Here is a 22533-nt window from a genome sequence, read left to right on the forward strand (position 1 = left end):
TCACAATGGCCTGAACAACAGACAAACAGTCTCGGCAGTAAATTGAGATGGCGCTGATAATCTACACAGATAAACAGACGTAATGAAATGATATGAATCCATAAAGCTGCGTCCCGCTGTAATGAGGTTTGCTCATGTCTTGGCCTTTATTTTAGCCGATGTGCATTATAGAGGTTATTATCCCCAGAGAGGAACAGAGATTTTATCTGTCTTCACCGCACCATGGGCCCGCGTCCTTGGACGATTTTGTTTAAGGGCATCCGTGAATACTTTGGGCTGTGTGACGATTTAGGATCTTGGTCACATACTGTTAAGCCAAATTGCAATGTTCAAAATCAGTTCTAGCTTACTATTCACTAAATACTGCACAGTATATGCTCTATACGGTCTGATATTTTTAAAAGTAAATGTTTTATCCTGTGATAAATAGTTCAACTGTAATAAGCTGTGTTGTTGTCTCATGACCTCATCACATGACACACAAAAAATGTTCATTCAACCTGATTTAATTAAGGAACACTTTTCCACAAATTAGTTTAGGCTTGTACAACGAGAATAGAAACAAATTTAAACAAATAACCTTTTGTTGCACCAATTTAATAAACATATCTTGTTCAATAAACTTCAGTTAAGGAAAACTTTTCCATGCAATTAGTTCTGGTCTGTTCAACAAGGACAAAACAAGTTAATTCAAACAAAGTCTTAAAAATCATTATAAACAAACATTAAACACTATAAAGTTTTTAATAGGAGGAAAAGTCTTTTTGAGACAAAAACCCTTGAGAGAGAGCCAGACAACTCATTCTATAGAAGATATACTATATATTAGATACTATATTATACAATTTTATGGGAATTAAAACATTAAAAAATTTATTTATATATTTAGTAGATTAAATGGAAAACGGTCAGTGGTCGCTGGGCAGGCCTGATAAAATTAAGTTGAGACTAAAAATAAAACATTGTGTTGTATTAAGTAAATTGGACACAAAATAATTTTTTTAAATGTTCATGACTGCTTTCCAGCCATCATGTTGGAAATTAAAGGTACAGTATGTAAGATATATGCATTAAAGTGCACCTATTTCATTGCTAAAAAACAACATTATTTTGTGTATTTGCTATAATATGATGTGTTTGCGTGGTTTATGGTTAAAAATACATTATTTTCCACATACTGTACATTTTTGTAGCTCCAGATTTCTGTGAATCTGAAGTGGGAGGAATTATGAAAATGTCGGTCTTCTCTACATCACCAATCCCAGGATGAAAATTGTTGCCTACAATCCGCGTTTGTTGTAGTCTAAGAAAAGAGATTTACATTGGAGATGATAACGTCATTGTTTACTTTGGGGTTTGTACCTTTTGCATATTGTTAAAGGTATACTTCACCAATTTAGCATTCAGCTTTGTATCTGTAGAAACCCGGCAGTATTACTGAATGACCATGTTTCCCTCCATCATTTCCCCCTGAGAGGAGAGATATCTGCATTTTGGTTCTGCAAAAAAGTCCTCCGATGATGCAAAAATCGTCATATTACATCATCGGAGGACTTTTTGCAGAACCAAAATGCAGATATCTCTCCTCTCAGGGGGAAATGAGGGAGGGAAACATGGTCATTCAGTAATACTGCCGGGTTTCTACAGATACAAAGCTGAATGCTAAGTCGGTGAAGTATCCCTTTAACATGTACTAATACACACTTGCACACCAAAGGAAATGTAAAATCATGAATCGGACCATTGGTGCTCTTTAAAATATGAAAAATTGCACGTGACCCCTAAAACTTGTGCTTATATCATCCCAAATGCTTTTAACAATGTTTAAGTTCAGAAAATTCACAGTATAAAAAAGCATTTTACCCCTGTTCATACTGTAGGGTCGCTTGTCAATAGTGTAATGTCATGGTTTTCCTCGGTTTTTGCTTTTACTGAAGTAGAAATCTAATGATGCTTAAAATAATGTCTACACTGTAAAAAGTGAAAAGTTGGTTCAAGGTAATTTCAATTGGTAACACCTAAAAAAGTTATTTCAACTCAAAATTTTACCTAAAGTACCTTGGCAACTTGGTATAAGCACTTATACCTATGACAAATGACCTCCCTATAACAATTCGCTTTGTTTCCTAATCTTTGTAAGTCCGTTTGGATAAAAGCGTCTGCTAAATGCCTAAATGTAAATATTTAAAAACTGTAAATCAGGAGAGTCATTATTTTCCATGTAAAATGAGTAAATAGCAGAAGAGCATTGGAGACACATGCTTATCCGAGGCAGACGGTGTCTGTTCCGGCACTGATAGCGAAAACTTCATCTTCACCTCCTGAATGACGGACAGAGCGAGAAACTGACAGTCAAACTCACTCATTAAACGATCAGAGGAAAGAAACGCAGGGTTACTTCTTACCTTAAACACGGACACAGAAAACAATAGACTGAGCTCATACACTTTAATTGTTTTCTTTCAACACAGAAATGATTGACATTCTGTTCATTTGAGGACTTCTAGAGGTTTCTTCAGCGTTTCATGAAGTTTAATCGAATGGTTTTCTAATAGGTACATGGGCATTTAAATGAATTGTTCTTGGTTGTTTAAATACACACTGGAAGTTTCTAGTAGATTACATTAGACTGTGGTTTTCAAGACTCATTCTTTAAGGCAACTGTTTTTAAATCACCTGGAAATCCTTTATTGTTTCTTCAGGTATTTGTTTAAACCTGCTAAGATAAGCCGACTTTCTTGTGTAACTTCAAATTTTTACTTCTCATTTTAAAAGCAGCCTTACAGAATGTCTGAATGTGCAAGTTTTAGTTAAGCATATACAAATATCGCTATCTCATGGAATTTCGTACATATTTTACGAGTTGGCAACTACGTACGACCACATTCGTAATTTTTTTTAATGATTTGCTTTTACACCTGTGACGTTTGGGTTAGGGGTGGGGTTTTGTTATTGTTTTTTTATGATAATCGTATGTTTTTGTCTGATTCACTTCGTACGAATTCATACAAATGAGCCAAATTCTCGTGAGATCAGGCTAAAATATCAGTCGTATCAGTCGATTCTCTTGTGTGTTGTATGTGAAGAGCGCTGTTTATATGTGCAAAGTCGCTGTCTGTTTAATGCATTAAGCTGCATTCAGATCATAGACTGTAAAAAAAGATGGACGACGCCCGTTCGCTCTCTTCCATTTCTCTTTCTTTCTCTTTGCACCAAATGGCAGTGCTGTGGTTGGATAGTGCAGATAAAGGGGCGGTATTATTGTAATTGGCCTTGCTACCTACCTCACAAAACAGACGAAATCTGAACCACCCAATTTTTCACATGCTTGCGAAAGAATGGCTTACCAAAACTAAGTTACTGGGTTGTTCCTTTTCATTTTTTCTAGGTTGATAGAAGCACTGGGGACCCAATTATAGCACTTAAACATGACAAAAGTCAGATTTTCACACTATGACCCTTTAAGAAAATCACTTAAGTCCTTAGCGACAGTCCATAAATAAATTTTTGATATATTTATGGACTTTTGTTGCTGGGGTGATACCCTAAGGTTCCATTTTGTCTCTTTACAGCTATGCTAAACATAATACAATGTTTATATTTGATTACCCCTAAACAGTAACTGGTACAAAATTGTTCCTTAAGGTACACAATAGGTCCTTAGGGTATAATATTGTACCCCAAACGGTACAACATTTTAATGTGCTGTATAGGCATAAAGGTACAAAAATGAACCCCTGAGGATATCACTCCAGTGACAAATTTTCATGATATTTGGCACAAGAAAATCCATAATTTTGTCCCATACAATGTATTGTTGGATATTGCTACAAATATACCTGGGCAACCTATGACTGGTTGTGTGGTCCAGGGTCATTTCATTTTATTTGGGCTGTTGGTTTAGTTCAGCTCACTGTTTTGCACAGAGCTATAGAGCAAGATTTTGAGATGTTTTGTGTGTGGTCGGGGTTCAGTAAATCCCTCAGGGTAAAAACACCATAACTTTAGTAAACAAGACACATAGAGAGAGAGAGAGAGAGATGTCAAGAGATAAACAGTGTTCGTGAATACTGAAGTTGTTATTACGAAATATACTTCAGGGCACATGATCTGTTTGATAGCATTTTTTGTTTGCAGTAAATCGTCATGTTAAATTTGTTGTAATACAAGTAAAAATTTATAATAGTTCTGCTATGAGTACTTGGATTTAATGCTGAAATGTTTGCAAAAGGTTTGAGCGAGTATCGATCGTAATGTCTCTCTGGAGTTTAATATGTAAACTGAGTTTGATGAAGCGTGAGAAATTATCTCTCCTTTCATTATTGACTCTTCATTTATTGATTGAGGAAAGAAAGAAGATTGCTGTTTAAATCTGCTGTACCGGGAAGGTTTTTCAGTATGGTAAGACAGAAAGCTGTAGATGTTTTCTCAGAGATATGAGTATGAGATACATGAAGTCTGCGGGATCAATGACTCGGTAGTGTAAAATGAGACTGTATGATTTAACCTGTGATCTCACCCTGCAGCTCAGATTTAAAGTGTGATGTCACACCGCAAGGATCATTTCACACGGAAGGATATGTAAAATCTGACCCTAGACCAGTCACATGTAGCACATGTTGTAGCAATAGCCAACAATACATTATATGGGTCAAAATTATAGATTTTTTAAAATGCCAAAAATCATGATTCATAAAGACATTTTGTACATTTCCTACTTTTTATCAAATTTGTATTTATCATTGCTAAGGGCTTCATTTGGACAACTTTAAAGGCGATGACTTTCTCTCTTCAAAAGTGTGCATGGATTTTAGTTGACTCCGGGCCGGATCTGCACCTGATCTGCGCCAAAATCAGTAGCTCCGGTGCAGATCCGGCACGGAGTAGTGTGCTGAAAATAGTTGAAAACTGCAGTGGTAAAGCTCAAAATTACAAAAAATGTTATGCATTACAGTATAACAAAACAATATGACAAGTGTACTGTATTCTTATTCGTTCTGCTTTAATACTTGTTATAAAAGTGTACAGGCTGAAATTAACATCTTATAATATTGCATCCCTACAATGAATGGCTTACTCTTGCTTTGCATAAAAGTCTGTCAAATGTCTAAGTGTAAAATTGATTTCAGAATGCCAACAAAGAAAGGTTTGTTTTTCCTTTATAAGTGTTGCCGGGAGGAATGCGGTGAGGATTTGATGTCGGCTCAAGCAGTGAGACTTGATGTGTTTGACACAATACTAGCTGCAGGTCAATGTAAAGGCTAAAGAGTTGAATTTCAGCTCTGTTTCTACAGCTGGGCCAGAGTTTCTCTGCAGTAGCTCAGGTTCTCCTGGTGGATGTGTTTGTACATTGGTGAGGATGGATTTTGGTTGTTTTTCTCACGGTAATAGGACATGATGCAGTAATGGTCTGAGTAAAGTAGAGTTTAAAGAGAGAGAGAGAGAGAGAGAGAGAGAGAGAGAGAGAGAGAGGACAGTAATGGATCCTGAACTCAACTCAGCTCATTATTTTACCAGCGGTGAGACCGAGAGTTTCTGCACCACTGCAGTCCAAATACATCCCGCATACATCACCTGTGTGTGTGTGTGTGTGTGTGTGTGTGTGTGTGTGTGTGTGTGTGTGTGTGTGTGTGTGTGTGTGTGTGTGTGTGTGTGTGTGTGTGTGTGTGTGTGTGTGTGTGTGTGCGTGTTTGTTGTGAAAAGACCAGAAATAAGTAAGATGTGTGTTGTGACCTGTTTCTGTGTGTTTGTGCTTGATATGTGTGCGTGCGTATGTACGTGTGTGTGTATTGGGGTGAAAAGGGTCTCAGCAGGTTTAATTGTAATTGATTGTATGGTAATTGTTTATTAATGAATATTCAGTAGTGTTTACTGCAGTACTGTGATATGAACTTGGCCCTTGGCTGCACTGTAAAAAAATTCCGTAGAAATTAGAATGTTATTGCAGCTGGGTTGCCGGTAATTTACCGTAGATTTACATTTATGTAATTTACTGGCAAGAATTTGTTCAAAGTTCAATCAATTTTAAATATTAACAAGTCTTTATCTTTACAGAATTAAACTATACAATAACAGCCTCATGCAAAGCATTCTGGGAACCAGAAATCATCATCAACCTTTTTCTGTTTTTTTGCTTCAGATTTTGTTTCCCAGAATGTTTTGCTTGATGCTGTTTTTTTAGTTTTACTCTATAAAGACAAAGACTTGTAAATGTTTAATCTTCATTTAACTTTAAACAAAATGTTGCCAGTTAAAAACATACATTTAAATCTACGGTAAATTACCGGCAACCCAGCTGCAATTTCTATGGATTTTTTTTACAGTGTGCCGTATAGGCATATACATTAACAAATACACACTAGGGCTTTGTCCATGGGAATTGAGATCCCGATTCTCTCACCTGATTCTCCATTTTTTACAAAAACATTTATTATGCACTTAACTTAAAAAAAATGTGCTACAGGACTTTCAGTTATAATAACGTCTCTTTTAAAAGTCTATTTTCTTTATTTAAGACCCCTTAAAATTTTGAGTAATTTAAAATATAGTAGCTGTTAAATAGCACCTGTGCTTTTTGTACTATCGATCTGGCCAACCTTAAAACTTTAAAAACACTAAACCTTTAAAAGACTAAACAATCAACATTTTGAGGCATCAGAGAGAAACGCAGACATGTAACAATGTTCCCCTCGTGCTAAAAACCCTTTCTAATGGGGAACTTGTGGCGGTGACACAGAGTCCGTTTCTCAATCTGAAGGCTGCAGCCTCTGGAGGTCACATTTCTAAGCAGCGCATCATAATTTCAGAATATTAACAATTAACGTTATAAAGATGACTAATATTTTTAGTTAATAATAAATTGTTGAAGTATGTTTATGAATTGCGAATGTAATGCTCCGTTAACTCGAATGAACCAGGCTTGATGACGTATGCAGCCTTCCGATTTAGAAACGTCCGAAGGTAACTAATTTCCTTGCCTTCTTTCGAAACCAATGTTGTTGCATCGTCACTTTCTCCGTCACCACCAGGATTTTCCACAATTAATTTTTTGTGAAAATTGCCACTCCAAATCCACCGAGTAAATGAATGTGTATAGGTCCCGATTCTCCACCTTGTTATACGTAACGCGAGTGACAGCGGAACGCCGCAAATGAGATGAGAGAGAGGAGAGAAACGATCGGGTCTGATTGGTGAATGAATAGGGTTTGGTTTTACCCTGTATGAGTGTGTGTTAGCAAGTTTGACTGATATTATAGCATCTTGGAATGTAATGTAAATACGTGAACACATGAATGCAGCATCTGAATACAGGGAAATACTGTAATACTGTATGCAAGTGAATCACCATCATTTAAAATGAAGATCGATTTTATGTTTAAATCGAGATCCTGATTCTTTTTCGATTAATTGTGCAGCCCTAATACATACACACTTACAGTAAACTCTTTCTGTGTATGTTTAGTTGTGAATTTCTTTATTTGATGTTTCGTGTTTGACACTGAAAATATCTGTATTTAAAGGAAAACACCACCATTTTCAATATTTTACTATGTTCTTACCTCAACTTAGATGAATTAATACATAACTATCTTTTTTTTAAATGATTAAGGGGTCTGCAAAAGCAAGGGACAAGCATTTCATCCTTTTTTGTAGAATGACCCTCATATACTGTAAGTTGCGGTAAGAACATAATAAAATATTTAAAGCTGTAGCCGTGTATAATGTGAAATAGCCATTAGAAGCGTCTGTAGGAGGTGTGTATTGTGACATGACGCGTGATAGTTTACATGATGTGCCAAGCACATATTTTGACATGACGATGCTTAAGATGCTTTAAGATAGTTTGCATTTATTCAGAGCGAATTACAGTGCATTCAAGCTATGCGTTTTATATGTTTGTGTGGAAAAAACCCTCAACCTTTCATCTTTTAATGCAATGCTTTACCAATCTACTCCAAAATAGCTGTCACTGGGACTTTACCCTTTCAAAAATTACCTCAACATATGTACACAAATCTGTACCCAAATGATACATGAAGGGTACTGCGCCAGTGACAGCTAAGGACCTTTTTTCTGACAGTTTAATCTTTTACATTGCATGTGTAAAAGCCCTCACTGAATATCACAAACACTGTCTGTATATGTGTGGATTTCCAAAATGCTGCTCAAAAAGAGGAGCTTGAAGTCCACCTGAAGCCTGTACAGATCATCCCTGAGGTATCAGAGACAGATGACACATACTGTTAACTGTGTCCAGTGTGTTTAATGGCTGAAGGTGAGAGATAATCGTGTGTTAATGAGCATGAGGTGTTGTTAACGTGTGATGTGACCTGTGTTAACCAGAATTACAGGCATGACGGGATCCGGTCACGGTGAAAATCTCATCCAGTGTGTTTTTGTATACAGAAAACTTCACGATTAAATAATCTGCAGTCCCAAAAGCCACAATCAGCGTTTCTTGATGAAAACTTGGGATGTGATGTTTATGTTGATAGGCAATTCATCGGTAAGTGCTCGGAGAAAAGAGCTTCTTGTTTCTCCATGTTTACTGATGAGACAATTTCTTCTCCATTCTTCTCTTTTGCGGCTTTAACTAAACTGAAGAAGAAGAAACTTCTCAAGTGGCCATCAGGAAATTATTGCACTTGAGATGTCACACCTGACTCCATCTGGATGAGAAACGCTGAATGATTTTGATAGGATGGATAACCGTCCAATCAGACATGTCTCTTCCCTAACATCCCTAGGTAGTGTACTTTAATTTCTTTATAAAGGGCTTATCAGTGGTTTTGGTAGTTTTTCTGTCCTCATGTTCAATTTCTCTTCAGAAGAATTAAGCGGTCATTTGAAATTATTTTTAATTAACCCTTAACATTTTGTATTGCATTTATTTATTAGATTTTTCGCTATGGACATAAACAATAAAAAATAAATCAATTTGATCAGAAGAAAAATGTATAACATAGTTAGTTGTAAGAAAATATTCTTAAAAACCTGAAAGGATAAGATTCAATGCTTATGTAATGTCGTTTATTAGTACTGTGTGCTGAGCTGTGTACTACCTATGGTGCATTGCAAATAATAATACCATAATTACAAGGAAAACGTTTGTCTAACATTTATAGATTACAAGTTTTGTAAAACAATAAATAAATATGAATGATCATTAAAACTTTGCTAAAGTTGGTAGTGGCCTAAGACAGTACTGTACAGTGGTGTAAAAAAGTGTTGCCCCCCTTCCAGATTTCTTATATTTTTGCATATTTGTCACACTTTAATGTTTCAGATGACCAAACAAATGTAAATGTTTTTGGACAATTTCTGGGCATCTGTTTGTTACCTCAACCTAAAGCGAACTTGGATTCTGCAGCAGGACAATGATGCAAAACACACCAGCAAGTCCACGTCTGAATGGCTGAAGAAAAACAAAATGAAGACTTTGGAGTGGCCGAGTCAAAGGCCCTATCCCAAATGGTGCCCTTTATGTGGACCTTCGGTTTCGTAGCCTAAAATTACACTACATGATGTCATCAGTGTGGAATCTGCGGAAGTCCACAATTCTGAAGTGTGCCATTTGGGACAGGGCCAAAGTCCTGACCTCAATCCTAGTGAGATGCTGTGGCATGACTTTAAAAGGTGGTTCATGATCGAAATCCCTGCAGTGTCGCTAAATAACAACAATTCTGCAAAGATGGTTGGGCCAAAATTTCTCCAGAGCGCTGTAACAGACTCATTGCAAGTTACCGCAAATGCTTGATTGCAGTTGTTGCTGCTAAGGGTGGCCCAACCAGTTATTAGGTTTAGGGGGCAAACACTTTTTTGTTTTGGATTTGGTCATAAGAAATCTGGAGGGGGCGACACTTTTTCACACCACTGTATATAAAATAACTAAATTGAGACTTCAGTGAAAGATTTGATGACATCACACCCAATGCTTCATGTGATTGTACGATCTCTGCTGAGTTTAATGCGTAGTTCTCGTTTCCATGGTAACAGCTGCTTTTCTGATTGGTGGATCAAAGTCTGATCTTTTGTCAAGATTATATATAGTTTAGTTATTCTCCAGGAAATTGGCTATTAAACACATATTTTACAGTATTTCACACTAACTAGTGGCAGCATGCGACATCACTTAATAACCTCTGTGCTGATAGGTTTATACATTATTGCTAAAAATCAATATCTCTATATGAAGAAAATAAGTGTAATTTTTTTCTCCTCTCTTGGGTCTGCTGATGAATACACGGGGCTTGCAAACAAGCAAAACATCACCAAAGTTTTTAAGCAACAGTAAAGAGGAAAGTTTTTGAAGTCTTTTTTTTATCTGTCAGAGGTTCTTAATTCAGTTGTCTCATGTTAGGACATGAACAACATTGGTTCTTCTCATTTTCTTTAGTTCAGTGAAATGGAGGAGATGTTTCACCTTAGCAGTGGTTTGTCTCAGAAAAACAGTAGCTGTTGGTGACAGTCGAGTGAATACAAGTCATCAATCAACACGGCTGAAAAGGTTTCTAGTTGTGACAGGTTATCAGCATCATGACAGATGTGCTGGGAAATCTCCAACGCATTCATTTAGTCAAAGTGTCATAGAAATCTTTATAAACACATTCATTCACACACACAGAGAGAGAGAGAGAGAGAGAGAGAGAGAGAGAGAGAGAGAGAGAGAGAGAGAGACTGCAGCTTTCTATTCTTTGCTAGCACTTTCGTATCTTCTTTCTAGAAAATATTTGTGTCTTTATAGTGTACTTCACATGCTATACTATACAGTTCTTTTGAGATAAAGTTCTTAATGTTTTATTGTAAACATAATTTTTTGTATTTGTGTTCTTAATATACATTTCTTGTTCTTTTGTGCATTACTGCTCGCAAATATTTAAGTTCACAAGTTTTTGTCCACTTAATATCTTCTCATTCCATTGTTAAATGATATTTAACTTCTTTAACTCTGTGGACCCTGTACCGGGTCCAGAATTATCTTATTTTGACTTAATATAAAATATTCCTGTAATTTGTAATGGTCTGTCATGGACCCAGTAACACATATGAGATACTGTTTGAAAGCTTAGACTCTCTACTTTCTGCAGATATGCATCACTTTGACATATCTTTTACTGTAAAAGTTATTTACAATTAATTTACACCATCACCCCCCCCCCCCCCGATATTTTTTAATATCTTTTAATATTCATATATTTCATGTTTTTTAAGTATGACAAACATGGGCAAGTCTTATATCAAATGAAAGCTCTCAGTCTCAGGAATAAGTCTGCAGCGTTATTTTTGTCCTATTATCATCACCTATCTAACAATCATCGAATGAATAATGAGGTAAAAAATTGTCTTTTGTAAACATATGGGAAACTTGAGTGTGGACTGCCTCAGATAGCACATATAGCCACAAATGATACACCATCTTTTATTTTAGGTCCTACTCTAAACAATGAGTCCATTCACAGCATTTTCTTTGGTTGTGTGCATTATTAATCCCTTGCTATTTATTATATGTGGAAAACAAAAAATTAATATTTATATGAAAAATGTATTTTCGCACACTTCAGTAAAATGAGAATAACTTTTGAATGCAACATGCTAAAGAGTTCATTCTTTTTTTGGGTGTTTACTGTCTGCTGCTGCTAACAACCAGAACTGTCTGCAGTCTGCTAGAGCACACAGAACCAGAGTTATACACTATCAAAGATAGTATTTACAACATAAAAAAAGAAAATTTGGTGTTTTAGCATATGAAAAACCACATAAATAACACTATTTGTCACAAACAACAGCTTTTAATGTAACTTCAAAGGGATTTTTGCAAAATGATATAAAGATATTGCATTTATTCCACTGTATGTGGTTATGGGGACACTTCAAATGTTTTTAGGCAGAAATTGTATACCATAAGCGTATTATTCCTCCCATCAGTTGGAGTAAAATAACTTTTGCATTTATTATGATAGAGAAAAAATTCCTTTTTCCTCTGTAAGCTGGCAATTGCTGGAATCAAACAAAACTGTCTGGAGGTTTCGTTACCACTCAGGGCCAGAGTTATACACTTTTAAATACATACTTTAGAAAAAAAACATCAAAAAGCGCCTATTTATTTTTGTGCTTATTAGAGAACTGACAACACATACAACCATGTTTAGCACTTTTAACAGTGTTTTATGTAATTTCAAAGGGTTTCCTGTAAAATGATACCAAACTTTTGTATGTGCACCTCTGCATGTGGGTATGGGAAGCTTTTGAAACTGGGTAGGCCAAATCCAGGCGAAAATCCCCAAAATAGCCTCAGAGTGTAAGTTAACTTATAAAACTATACGGTAAAGCACAAATTGATAGCATTACTGCGGGCATTAACTAAAACAATTACCCTTTATACTGTACTTCACATGATAGAAACATTTGGTAATACTTAAAATAAGTTTGTATTTGTTAGCATTAGTTAATGCATTGGTTAACATGAACTAACATTAAAACATATACAGCATTTATTCATCTTCATGTTAAAGGTATTGCGGAGGATTTCATCAAGACTATTGGTCCTCCTAGTTGTCAATCAGGAGTGTTGTGAAGTGGAGAAGGCGGTTATTTTATAAAATTCGAGAAAATCCTCTGCTACACCTTTAGCATTTACTGACATTTACAAAATAAAAAATTATACCTGCACAATAAACTAACATGAACAATAGTATATAGTTCTTGATGTTTTATTGTAACTTTAAAGTGAACATTATTTTAGTATTTGTGTTCTTAATATACATTTCTTGTTCTTTTGTGCATTACTGCTTGCAAATATCCAACGACCACCGGCTGAACCAGTTTAATCCGCTTACCCGCTTCCTATCCCTACCGTGTTTATATATATAAATATATTTTCATTTCTTCCAAGGGTTTTTGTCCTTCTAGGAGTTTTTCCCACTGGGTTTACTCCTAGGGGTTTTTTCGTCCCAGGGAGAGTCAGCCAACTTTGGCTTAACTTAGCACTTTACTGTATACGTTACATTATTACTACGCTCGCTTGTACGGTTTATCCTTAGCCGCTATATTCTACTTCTTATATTATCTATTGATTATCTGTGTTCTCCCCTACATCTACTTATGTAAAGCTGCTTTGCAACAATTAACAATTGTGAAAAGCGTTATATAAATAAAATTGAATTGAATTGAACAAGAGATTTTAAGCTAGATGCATTTTTTTTTTTTTTTTTGGGTTCGCATCAAATGTTCTTTGACTGTTATACGTAATAAATGTGTTTATGAGTAAAGGGTTGATTTGATGAAAGCCGTTATTTTGAGTAAGATGCCAAATGTATTCAAATTTGACATTGAAGGGGTGCATACAACCTTTTTGCCCACCGGCAACTATAGATGCCGCACATTCAAATACGATTTTCAAAAAAAGAAAAAGAAAAATGGGGAAAATAAATGCAGAACTGAGGACACTATTAACACAATTATATGCATGAAACCATTCAGAAAAATTTGGGCACAAATGGGTTAACATTAACTAAACAGTTGTTATCAGTGGGGTATTAAGGCTATTCTCAAGGACACTGAAGGATGTCTAGAATGCAGTTGAATTTTCACAAACCATGACTATTATGATTACATCTAGCTAGTTTACTAACTATACCTTTTAGTTTAGCGAAGAAACAGTTGTATGATCACAGAGCTTACTTGATTTCAAATGTTTTGTTTAGTAATAAGGCCAACTAGTGGTGCAGGCATACCATCTTTTTTTGAGTGGTCTCAGACATCAGAGTATCAAATCTGGTAAAACAAAATATATTTTTATTGCGGAGTTATAAACATTTATGTCTAAAAACACACAAAAATTAATGTAACTTAGTTTTTTTTTAATTTTTGACCATTTCGGCCTCCTGTGTTGTGTTCGAGTCAATCAAAATATCGCGTGCAGAGATTTGTGTCTAATTTTTAGGACTCAGAGGAAAGAAGTCACATAAAAATACTTTGATCGCAGCCAAAGTCTTAGGCATGTAAAATATTTATCTGACCACTAGGTGGCGCTGTGACAAAACAGTGCATGCACCTTCAGGTCCTTACTGCTATCACAAGTACCAAGTGTCGTGTCAATATCCATAAGTTTTGCGAAGATACAGCATTAAATCCGTTTTTTCACACTCTACGTAAAATTTATTGACGTGGTATTAGGGCTGGGTATCGATTCAGATGTTCCAGATCGATTCGATTTCGATTCACAAGCTATCAAATCGATTCGATTCCGATTCTCGATTACATTTTCGATTCCGGTTATCCGGTAGGTTTTTATACTCGATTCTCGATTCAACTCAATGAATATAGATTTAATACACATACTATATTAATAAAAAAGAACAGTGAACAGCAGTTTACAAGTGGGTAATTAATAAAAAGAAATTAAAAGCCAAAACACGTCTTGCTTGCAAAATCTAAAATGCTTCCATTCCTCCGTTCAATGTTTGCGGAAATAAATATGAAAAAAATCGATTCTGCTCTTTGAGAATCGATTTTTAATAGACCACTTTTAAAAAAACGATTAATCGAAAAATCGATTTTTTTTTGCCCAGCCCTACGTGGTATACGGAAAAAGATTGTCGAATTGACACGAATTCTATAATTTATTGCCTTGAGTGTCTCTCTATGCTACACACTGATTTTCAAGCAAATCGGACAAAGCTCTAGGACATACATGGGCAATATACGGCCCGGGGGCCGGATCCGGCCCGCATAGTGCTTCAATCCGGCCCCCGCAATGCACTCGCGATTTGGATGAAACTGTCATGGTTGTCAATACAAAATAAAATATAAAATAAAATAAAAAAGAAATAATAATAATAAATCATCTTCTCATGTCTTGTGTGTTCGTATGGTGTGTGTGTGTTATGATTGTTGCACGTGGGCATATCCCTGTAGTATGGGTACAGGTGGCCAATATGCAGGGTAGGAAATGAACCCTTGAAAGTAAATCCAGTTATTGTAATGTTAGAGTAGCCTAGGTCAGACAGGCCTAGCAAAAAATAAATATCAGAACCTTGAAATAGGCTGACAAAGTCAAAGTAACTGACTTTATATATATTTGCTTTGAATTAATTTTTACCATTTAATCATGTAATTATGTTTAATTGCAATTTTCCCAAGTGTGGCCCTCCGCTTACTTTGCCAAAGTAACTGTGGCCCTCAGGCTAAAACTGTTGCCCACCCCTGCTCTAGGAGGACTTTGAAAAAGTAGGTTTAATTAATAATTCAAAATGGCGGAAAAAAATGTATGACGGAAAATTACGTCATATGGTGACTTTTTTACTATGGTAACTTCTTGGACTGACCTCTATCTGTGGGTAAAAGTGCCCAACATAACTAATTGGATAATGAAGGAAAAATGTCTAAACAGTAAAATGTGAAAATGAGGCAAAAGTACAAATATGGCATGGCTGAACACCAGTGTAAAAACTTACATTATTTCATAGAGTACTATTGTTAAGACCATACATCATCACATTATCTTTAGTTTCATTAGTCATATAATCTATTACACGTAAAAACCCAATTTTATGTTATCAATACAAAAGTAACTCTTGACTTTGCCTCATGTGACATCAGCATCAACCATAGCAACATGACAACACACCCTTTATTCAACATGACTACACGCCCTTTATTCAACATGACTAACTGACAAACAGTTCTGATATTTCAGAAGTCCCAAATAGCTATTATACTTTTCTGGTTTCTCATACAATAGGAGGCTCATTCTGAACATGTGAATAGACTGAAATGTACAGTTTATAAAGAATAAAGCAGCAAGGTAGAATACAAGAGTTTTAAATAATGATTAAAGTATCCAAGTGACAAAAACCCAAATGACCGTGAACCCAAGAAACGAAGATACATTCTTACCACAGTTATGAAAAACAATCACAAGAAACAACACATGGGTACATAAATAAAGACAAATCAGTGGAAACCTCACACAGGTTAGTACAATAAGATGGGGCAACAAAAATAGGACTACAACTAGAAATTTGGACACGTAAAACTGTATAGGAGCTGACTTAATACATCCACTGAAAATCACCTTGACACCAGTTATTATGAGAAAATAAAAAGGGCAGATATGATTCAGCACAATCTGGCTGTTGTCCATTTATCGCACATTTGTTAAGCGATATATGAAAACATCTGCCAGTTAGTGTTTAAAAATCTGCTCTACTTTAAGTATGGCCATCAATGTTATGGCCTGCCTCCTACAGCAGCTGCTGCACCTGATCCGGCTGCAGCTGCTGCACCTGACCCGGCTGCAGCTGCGGCACCTGACCCGGCTGCAGCCGCGGCACCTGACCCGGCTGCAGCCGCCGCACCTGCTCCGGCTGCAGCCGCCGCACCTGCTCCGGCTGCAGCCGCCGCACCTGACCCGGCTGCAGCCGCCGCACCTGACCCGGCTGCAGCCGCGGCACCTGCTCCGGCTGCAGCCGCGGCACCTGCTCCGGCTGCAGCCGCGGCACCTGCTCCGGCTGCAGCCGCTGCACCTGCTCCGGCTGCAGCCGCTGCACCTGTACGTGATGCAGCCGCTGCTCCTGCATGTGCTGCACCTGCATTTACACCTGCATGTGCTGCAGCTGGTGCACCTGCTGCAACTGCACGTGCTGCACGTGCTGCATGTGCTGCAGCTGTTACACCTGCTTGTGCTGCTGCATCTGCATGTGCTACAACTGCATGTACTGCACCTTCTGCACATGCACGTACTTCAGCTTCTGCACGTGCTCTACCTACACATGCTGCACCTATTGCACATAGTACCAAGGTTCCTCCATATATTGCTGCTTTTAGTCCTATGTCTTTTATTGTTTGCATAAATATGCGTCTCTGAGCTTGTTTATAAATCTCATTAGTGTAGTACTTTTTTACATTAATGTTCACCATTTTATCAATCTTCTGCAGCAGCTCTGTTACTTGAGTTTGATCATTTTTATCTTGATTGTTAAATGCTTGATATCTACCCCCACACTTCTCAATTAATGCCTCTATTTCCGGACTCTCTTCGATAAATTCCTCTAATGTTTTACGATTCAGCAAATCTACATGAGTGAACAGAATGATGGTGTACTGTGCCACATCTTCACCAAAATTCTCCTGAATCCACTCCACTGTCTTCTGTTCCTCTTCTGTGAATCTCCCCACTTTGATGACGAGCAGGAACACGTGAGGACCAGGAGTAGACATCTCTATACACTTCCGTATTTCAGACGTCAGTTCTTTATTACTGATCGATGTATTAGAGATTCCTGGGGTGTCAGTCACTGAGATTTTTCGATTCTCCTTTGTTGTCTCTTCTTTTTCACAATGTCTAGTAACAACATTAGGGGAAAAATCTTCCTTAAACGCATCTCTACCCAGTATCTTGTTTCCTGATGCACTCTTTCCTGATCCAGTTTTACCCACCAGCACAATCCTCACTATTAGAGAATAAGCGATATATATTAGTAATGGTTATGTTTATAGAAATCAAATAATGTTGCATTGTTATTAAATAATATAGTAAAGATGAAATATCATTATCATGCATATTAAAGTAAGCAAGCATGAACCTACAGACGATTCTTCTAAATGTATTTATATGTCATTATCAGTTTTTCTATCAGAGATTCATATATATATGATAAGTTAAGTCATGAAATGGTAAATCATTTAAACATGAACAAAACAAGCATTACCATCTGGATAAACTGGTATTGTTTTTTGACATATCTATCATGTGAGCATTTGTTCTGAACAAAAGATACATTCCTTCCCTTTTTTACTTTCCTATGCCAATAACTATTTGCATACAGGGTGAATCCCGAGGGACTTAAAGAATTTATTAATAGAATTTAGTAACATTCAAAATGACATTGATAAAAGTGTCATATTGAATGTTACATAACACTTTTAAATATTAATTCAAGTAAAGGAAAATCCCAGCATGCAAAAACTTGTTGTTATATAAACACTGCATATTGTAATATATCCCAATGTTCATCTATACATTTCATTATTTTTAACACTTCTAAATCTAATGTGTCTTCAAAAAAATCTTCAAAAGCACACCTCTAATTATAATGTCATTTAACATTCTCGTAATCAAAGAAACATGATTTATGATGATAGATTACTCAGTGTTATACTTGATATGAAATTTAACCCTATAGTGTGTATGACTTTATATCATTGTGCAAAAGTTTGACTGACCTTTACTTGTTGATGCCATCACTGCTGTTGTGTTTAAGAGGACGACTGCCTGACTGTGTGTACTGAATACTTGACAGGAATAAAACTTTCCAACATGAAAGTGAAAGTAGCTTTGCTGTCTCTTTAAGGGTTAGTTAACCCAAACATGTACATTGTTTTGTAGTTCTAGACCTGTATTGTATATTTTAAGAACTTCATAAGAAACTCATATCCAAAGGTACAAAGTCATATACAATAAATCCATGGGTAGCATTTAATTTTTTTAAATACATGCAATATTTGCACCTTTAAAAGAAGAAAAATCGGCTTACCAGGCTGCAGGTAAAGCAGCTGCTCACACCTTCTAACTTTTCGTAATCTGTCCTAATTTATGTCCAAGAGATTCAGTAATAATCTTTTACATTTTCTTTTTAAATAATTTCAATCAGTGTTCCGTTTATTACACAGTACAGAAACTGCATTAATTAAAATGTTGAAAGATCTACTTATGGCAGCTGACTCTGGACAGTTGACTATATTAATTTCACTTAATTTAAGTGCTGCTTTTAATACCATTTCACACATCATTCTCTTGGAGAGACTGGTTTCCCTTGGAGTTAAGGGTGATTGCTTATCCGGTATTGAATCATATCCCTCTGGTCGGACCCAATTGGCATCACTTAAAAGTTACAGATCTGACACAACACAAGTCACTGTTGGTGTTCACCAGGGCTCTGTTTTGGGCCCTCTTTTGGTTATAATTTATTTACTTCCCCTTGAAAAAATATTCAGGAAGTTTGGAATTCTGTAACATTGTGGAATAAAGGCAGGCAGAGGTGGCAGATCCAAACGCAAGTGCTCTTTAATAGATATAAACAATGTTATTCAATGATTAAACTGAATAGCCTAAACAGAAACAAAACAAGAAACCAAACCCGGATAACCACATGCAACGACTGATACAAGACAATTGAAACACTGGAGTTATATACAAATGTGTGAACAAGATAACAAGACACACCTGGGAAACAATTAACACAAGGACCAATGAACAAAAGAACTACAAAAGACTACAAACTAACAAACAATGACAGGACTTCAAAATAAGGGTAACACTTATGTGGCTACCAGACACAGAACATACCTGGAAGGTTTAATAGGCTAAATTAACCGAACAAGCCAACAAGCATGAAGTTCACAGGCTCGTCATTACACATCACTCATTAAATTAAATTCATTTAATTACATAAATTCAGGAGCAGAATATAGCGGACTCTCACGGTTGTAGACGGTAATGTTTGTGTTTTACCTCATAAATGTCAAATTTAATACATACTGACTTACAAGGCGCACCTGACTATAAGACGCAGCTCCAGCCAAATTATGAAAAAAATGTGACTTATAGTACGGAAAATACGGTAATGCCTTTTTTAAATAACAAAAACAATATTGTGCCAGGTTTTAGGTGGTCAATGGCAAAGTCTATTTTAGTGACCTCAAAATAGCAATTCGCCAACAATGCGCCTGAACCTCGTTTTCAGACCAGAACACCCATGGGCGCAAAAAATGGGTGAAAATGCATTTTCTATTTAGACAACGGGATGCTAGACGTGAAAATGATAACTGCGCAGGGCTAAAACTAGCAAAAAACACTTGTGTTGCACCTTGCACCACATTGCGCCAGGTGTATGATAAGGCCCAAAGTATGTTAATTCAAGGTGTATTTTCTAGAATGCAGTTTGCAATGCAAACTTCCACAGTTTCTGATTTTAATGGAAAATATCAGGTAACTGTAGAATTTGGCTGTTTTTCACAGCTGTTTTTAACAGTGTACCATTGTCTGTGTACCTTTTTGTCTGTATGTGGTTAGTAAGCCAGTAAACATGTGAGCGCACGTGTTAATCACAGTGACACGCTATTCTCATACAGTAAGACAGTGTGAGTTTTATGTGAGCTCACTGTGAATTCAAAATATCAAGCAGGTTGACAAAAGATATCAGCGGGGCACAAAGTAATGCTTTTTGGCTTTGGCTCTCTATCATTCAAAAAAAATATTTAAGTTAAATTAATCTTTTTTTTTTTACACAATCAACACATTATTTAAAAGAAAAAAAAAGTATTGACCGCAACTGCATCATGTATAATTCTCCATTGTAAATCTCTGGCCGAGCAGCTGAAGAACCTGGTTGAAGTCGAGGTTTCGAAGGGCCAAGGCGAAGATGAAGGCCTATCTGACTGAAATATCTTATGAAGAAATTTGCAACGCAATTTAGGACCTTGTTCTTAGAAAGCATCCTCTCGTCGCTAGCAGATCTTCTGAAGGTAAGATGCCTCTTTGCCTAAGTACATTCTGGTGTAGATCTGTCAATGACATTGTTTTTTTGGTGCTAATAATGGTGCATTATCCATGCATAGTAATCCATTTTAGCATCATGATAAGTTATTTTTTTTTTTTTTTTGTGAGTGACAAGTTTAATATTTGATTAGATTTATTTAAGTGTAATATGTAAGGGATAATGTACAGCCGTAATGTACAGGTCATCAGTACGTAAATATCACCCTAAAGGGATTTATTCTTGATAACAACCCGTTGGCTGTACCCTGTCTGGTTACATTTTAATTTGATTGTCCATTTGAGACATTATACTAACTATAAATAACTTTGTAACTACATGTCAACTAACTGCCATTGGTAGCCTGACGTTGTCATACTCAATTTTGTGTCAGAATTTGAGTCTGATACCGCTCCATTGAGCTAAAATTATGAGGCGTGTCTCAACAGAAAAATGCCTCTCCACTCAATTGGATAGACCTACGACCAATCAGAGCAACAGAGTGTGTGACGTATGTTGAAATGTCGTCTTTTCCAGCCTGACCGAACTGCTAGTAATTTTGCTACAATGATACTAACATCATTGTGATTATACTAAGTCTGAGTTACCGAACGTACATCAACACCTACTATGTTTACAACATTTCATTTATATCACAACATTAAGTATTTACTAAGTCATACAGTAAGACTATCTCTTACCATTTGTATGTTATGTGAACTTCATCCACGACGATAGCTACCCATTACGTTGGCTTGAAAAATATCGGAGCCTAGCATGTCCCTCCACTTATTCAGCAACCACGATTCCAGGCTTCCAAAAAGAAGCTGGCAACGACCGCTAATTATATCCATCTCGTCGTGCACGCCGAGTTGCATCGCCTTGATACCAGTTTCAGTTGCTTCTTTAACTCTGTCCTCCATAAGTGCGACAAACTTTTGCCAAATGCCGTAGGAAGGACGGCAAAAACATAAACAAAATGCCTTGATCGTGTTTCTCTGTTACTCTTTTTAAATCAATGCTCTATCGATATCATTTAGAACAGACTCAATGTCAGAATCCACACATCTGAATTCTCCAGCGGCAGATTCAACACATGCGCTCTTTGGTGACGTGGTTGATACGTTACTGTTGATCATCTGTCCATCATCGTATAAAGCCCGCCCTCACAATTTGATTCGTCGACCAGTTTTGGGACTCGCATAGTAGCTCCTCAACGGAAAAACGCCAGGCTGGCACCCAGGCTATGTCATTGGAGTATAAGTAGACTGTAAAGGGCTCGTTATAGTCGTGCGTAGGTCCTACGGCGTAGCCGTGACGGCGTAGGTTCCGCGTCGGTTTTCATATTATACTTTTGCGTCGACGTGCAAACACGCGCGCAGGCCGCTGGTAGGCAGTATCCACGCGTGTAACCACAGTAGCAGCGCGAACACCAAAGAAGAAGAAGCTTTGCAAGTTAAGCCACAAACGAACAAGAAACAGCAACTTGTTGTGTATCATTTGAGAAGACCAGCAATGATGGATGTAAATAAACAGCGACTTTTGTTGCAGTTTGAGTTAAATCACTCCTCAACTTGGCCATTCTTTGTTTTCACAGTCGCAAATGGAAATACCTATGACGCAGTTTTTTTACCTGACGGGAGGGTTCTGGTGGACCAATCACAGCGCTTGCGGTCCGCGTAGAACTGACGCGCTGTTAAAAATTTTGCGAGGTGCGCTTCTGGCTACGCAGAGCTACGCACAGGCTACGGATAGCTACGGCGTAGAACCTACGCACGACTATAAATCGCCCTTAAGGGTTAGTTAAAAGGTTAGGGTTAATGGAATAAGTTGACATGCACCTGCAAGGATACTTATAGTCAGTAGAATATCTGTTGAGGGAACCACCACAATAAAGTAAATATTAAACAGACAGTTCACTAATACTCTAATGATTGGTAGTTGATAAGCAGTTGCAAAGTTACTTACAATTAGTAAAATGTCTAAAATTGACTAT

General features: G+C 36.8%; 1 protein-coding gene across 1 annotated transcript; it reads right to left on the minus strand.

Moving 5' to 3' along the window:
• Positions 1–16230: 16230 nt before the first annotated feature.
• Positions 16231–18290, minus strand: LOC135733879 (GTPase IMAP family member 4-like). The gene is made up of 2 exons (XM_065252659.2): positions 18226–18290; positions 16231–17453 (listed from the first exon to the last, which is right to left on the minus strand). The coding sequence occupies exons 1-2, from the start codon at positions 18242–18244 to the stop codon at positions 16231–16233; spliced, it is 1242 nt and encodes a 413-aa protein (XP_065108731.1). The 5' UTR covers positions 18245–18290.
• Between the last annotated feature and the right edge of the window lie 4243 nt (positions 18291–22533).

The sequence above is a fragment of the Paramisgurnus dabryanus genome, chromosome 3 (assembly GCF_030506205.2).
Source record: "Paramisgurnus dabryanus chromosome 3, PD_genome_1.1, whole genome shotgun sequence".
NCBI classification, from domain to species: Eukaryota; Metazoa; Chordata; class Actinopteri; order Cypriniformes; family Cobitidae; genus Paramisgurnus; species Paramisgurnus dabryanus.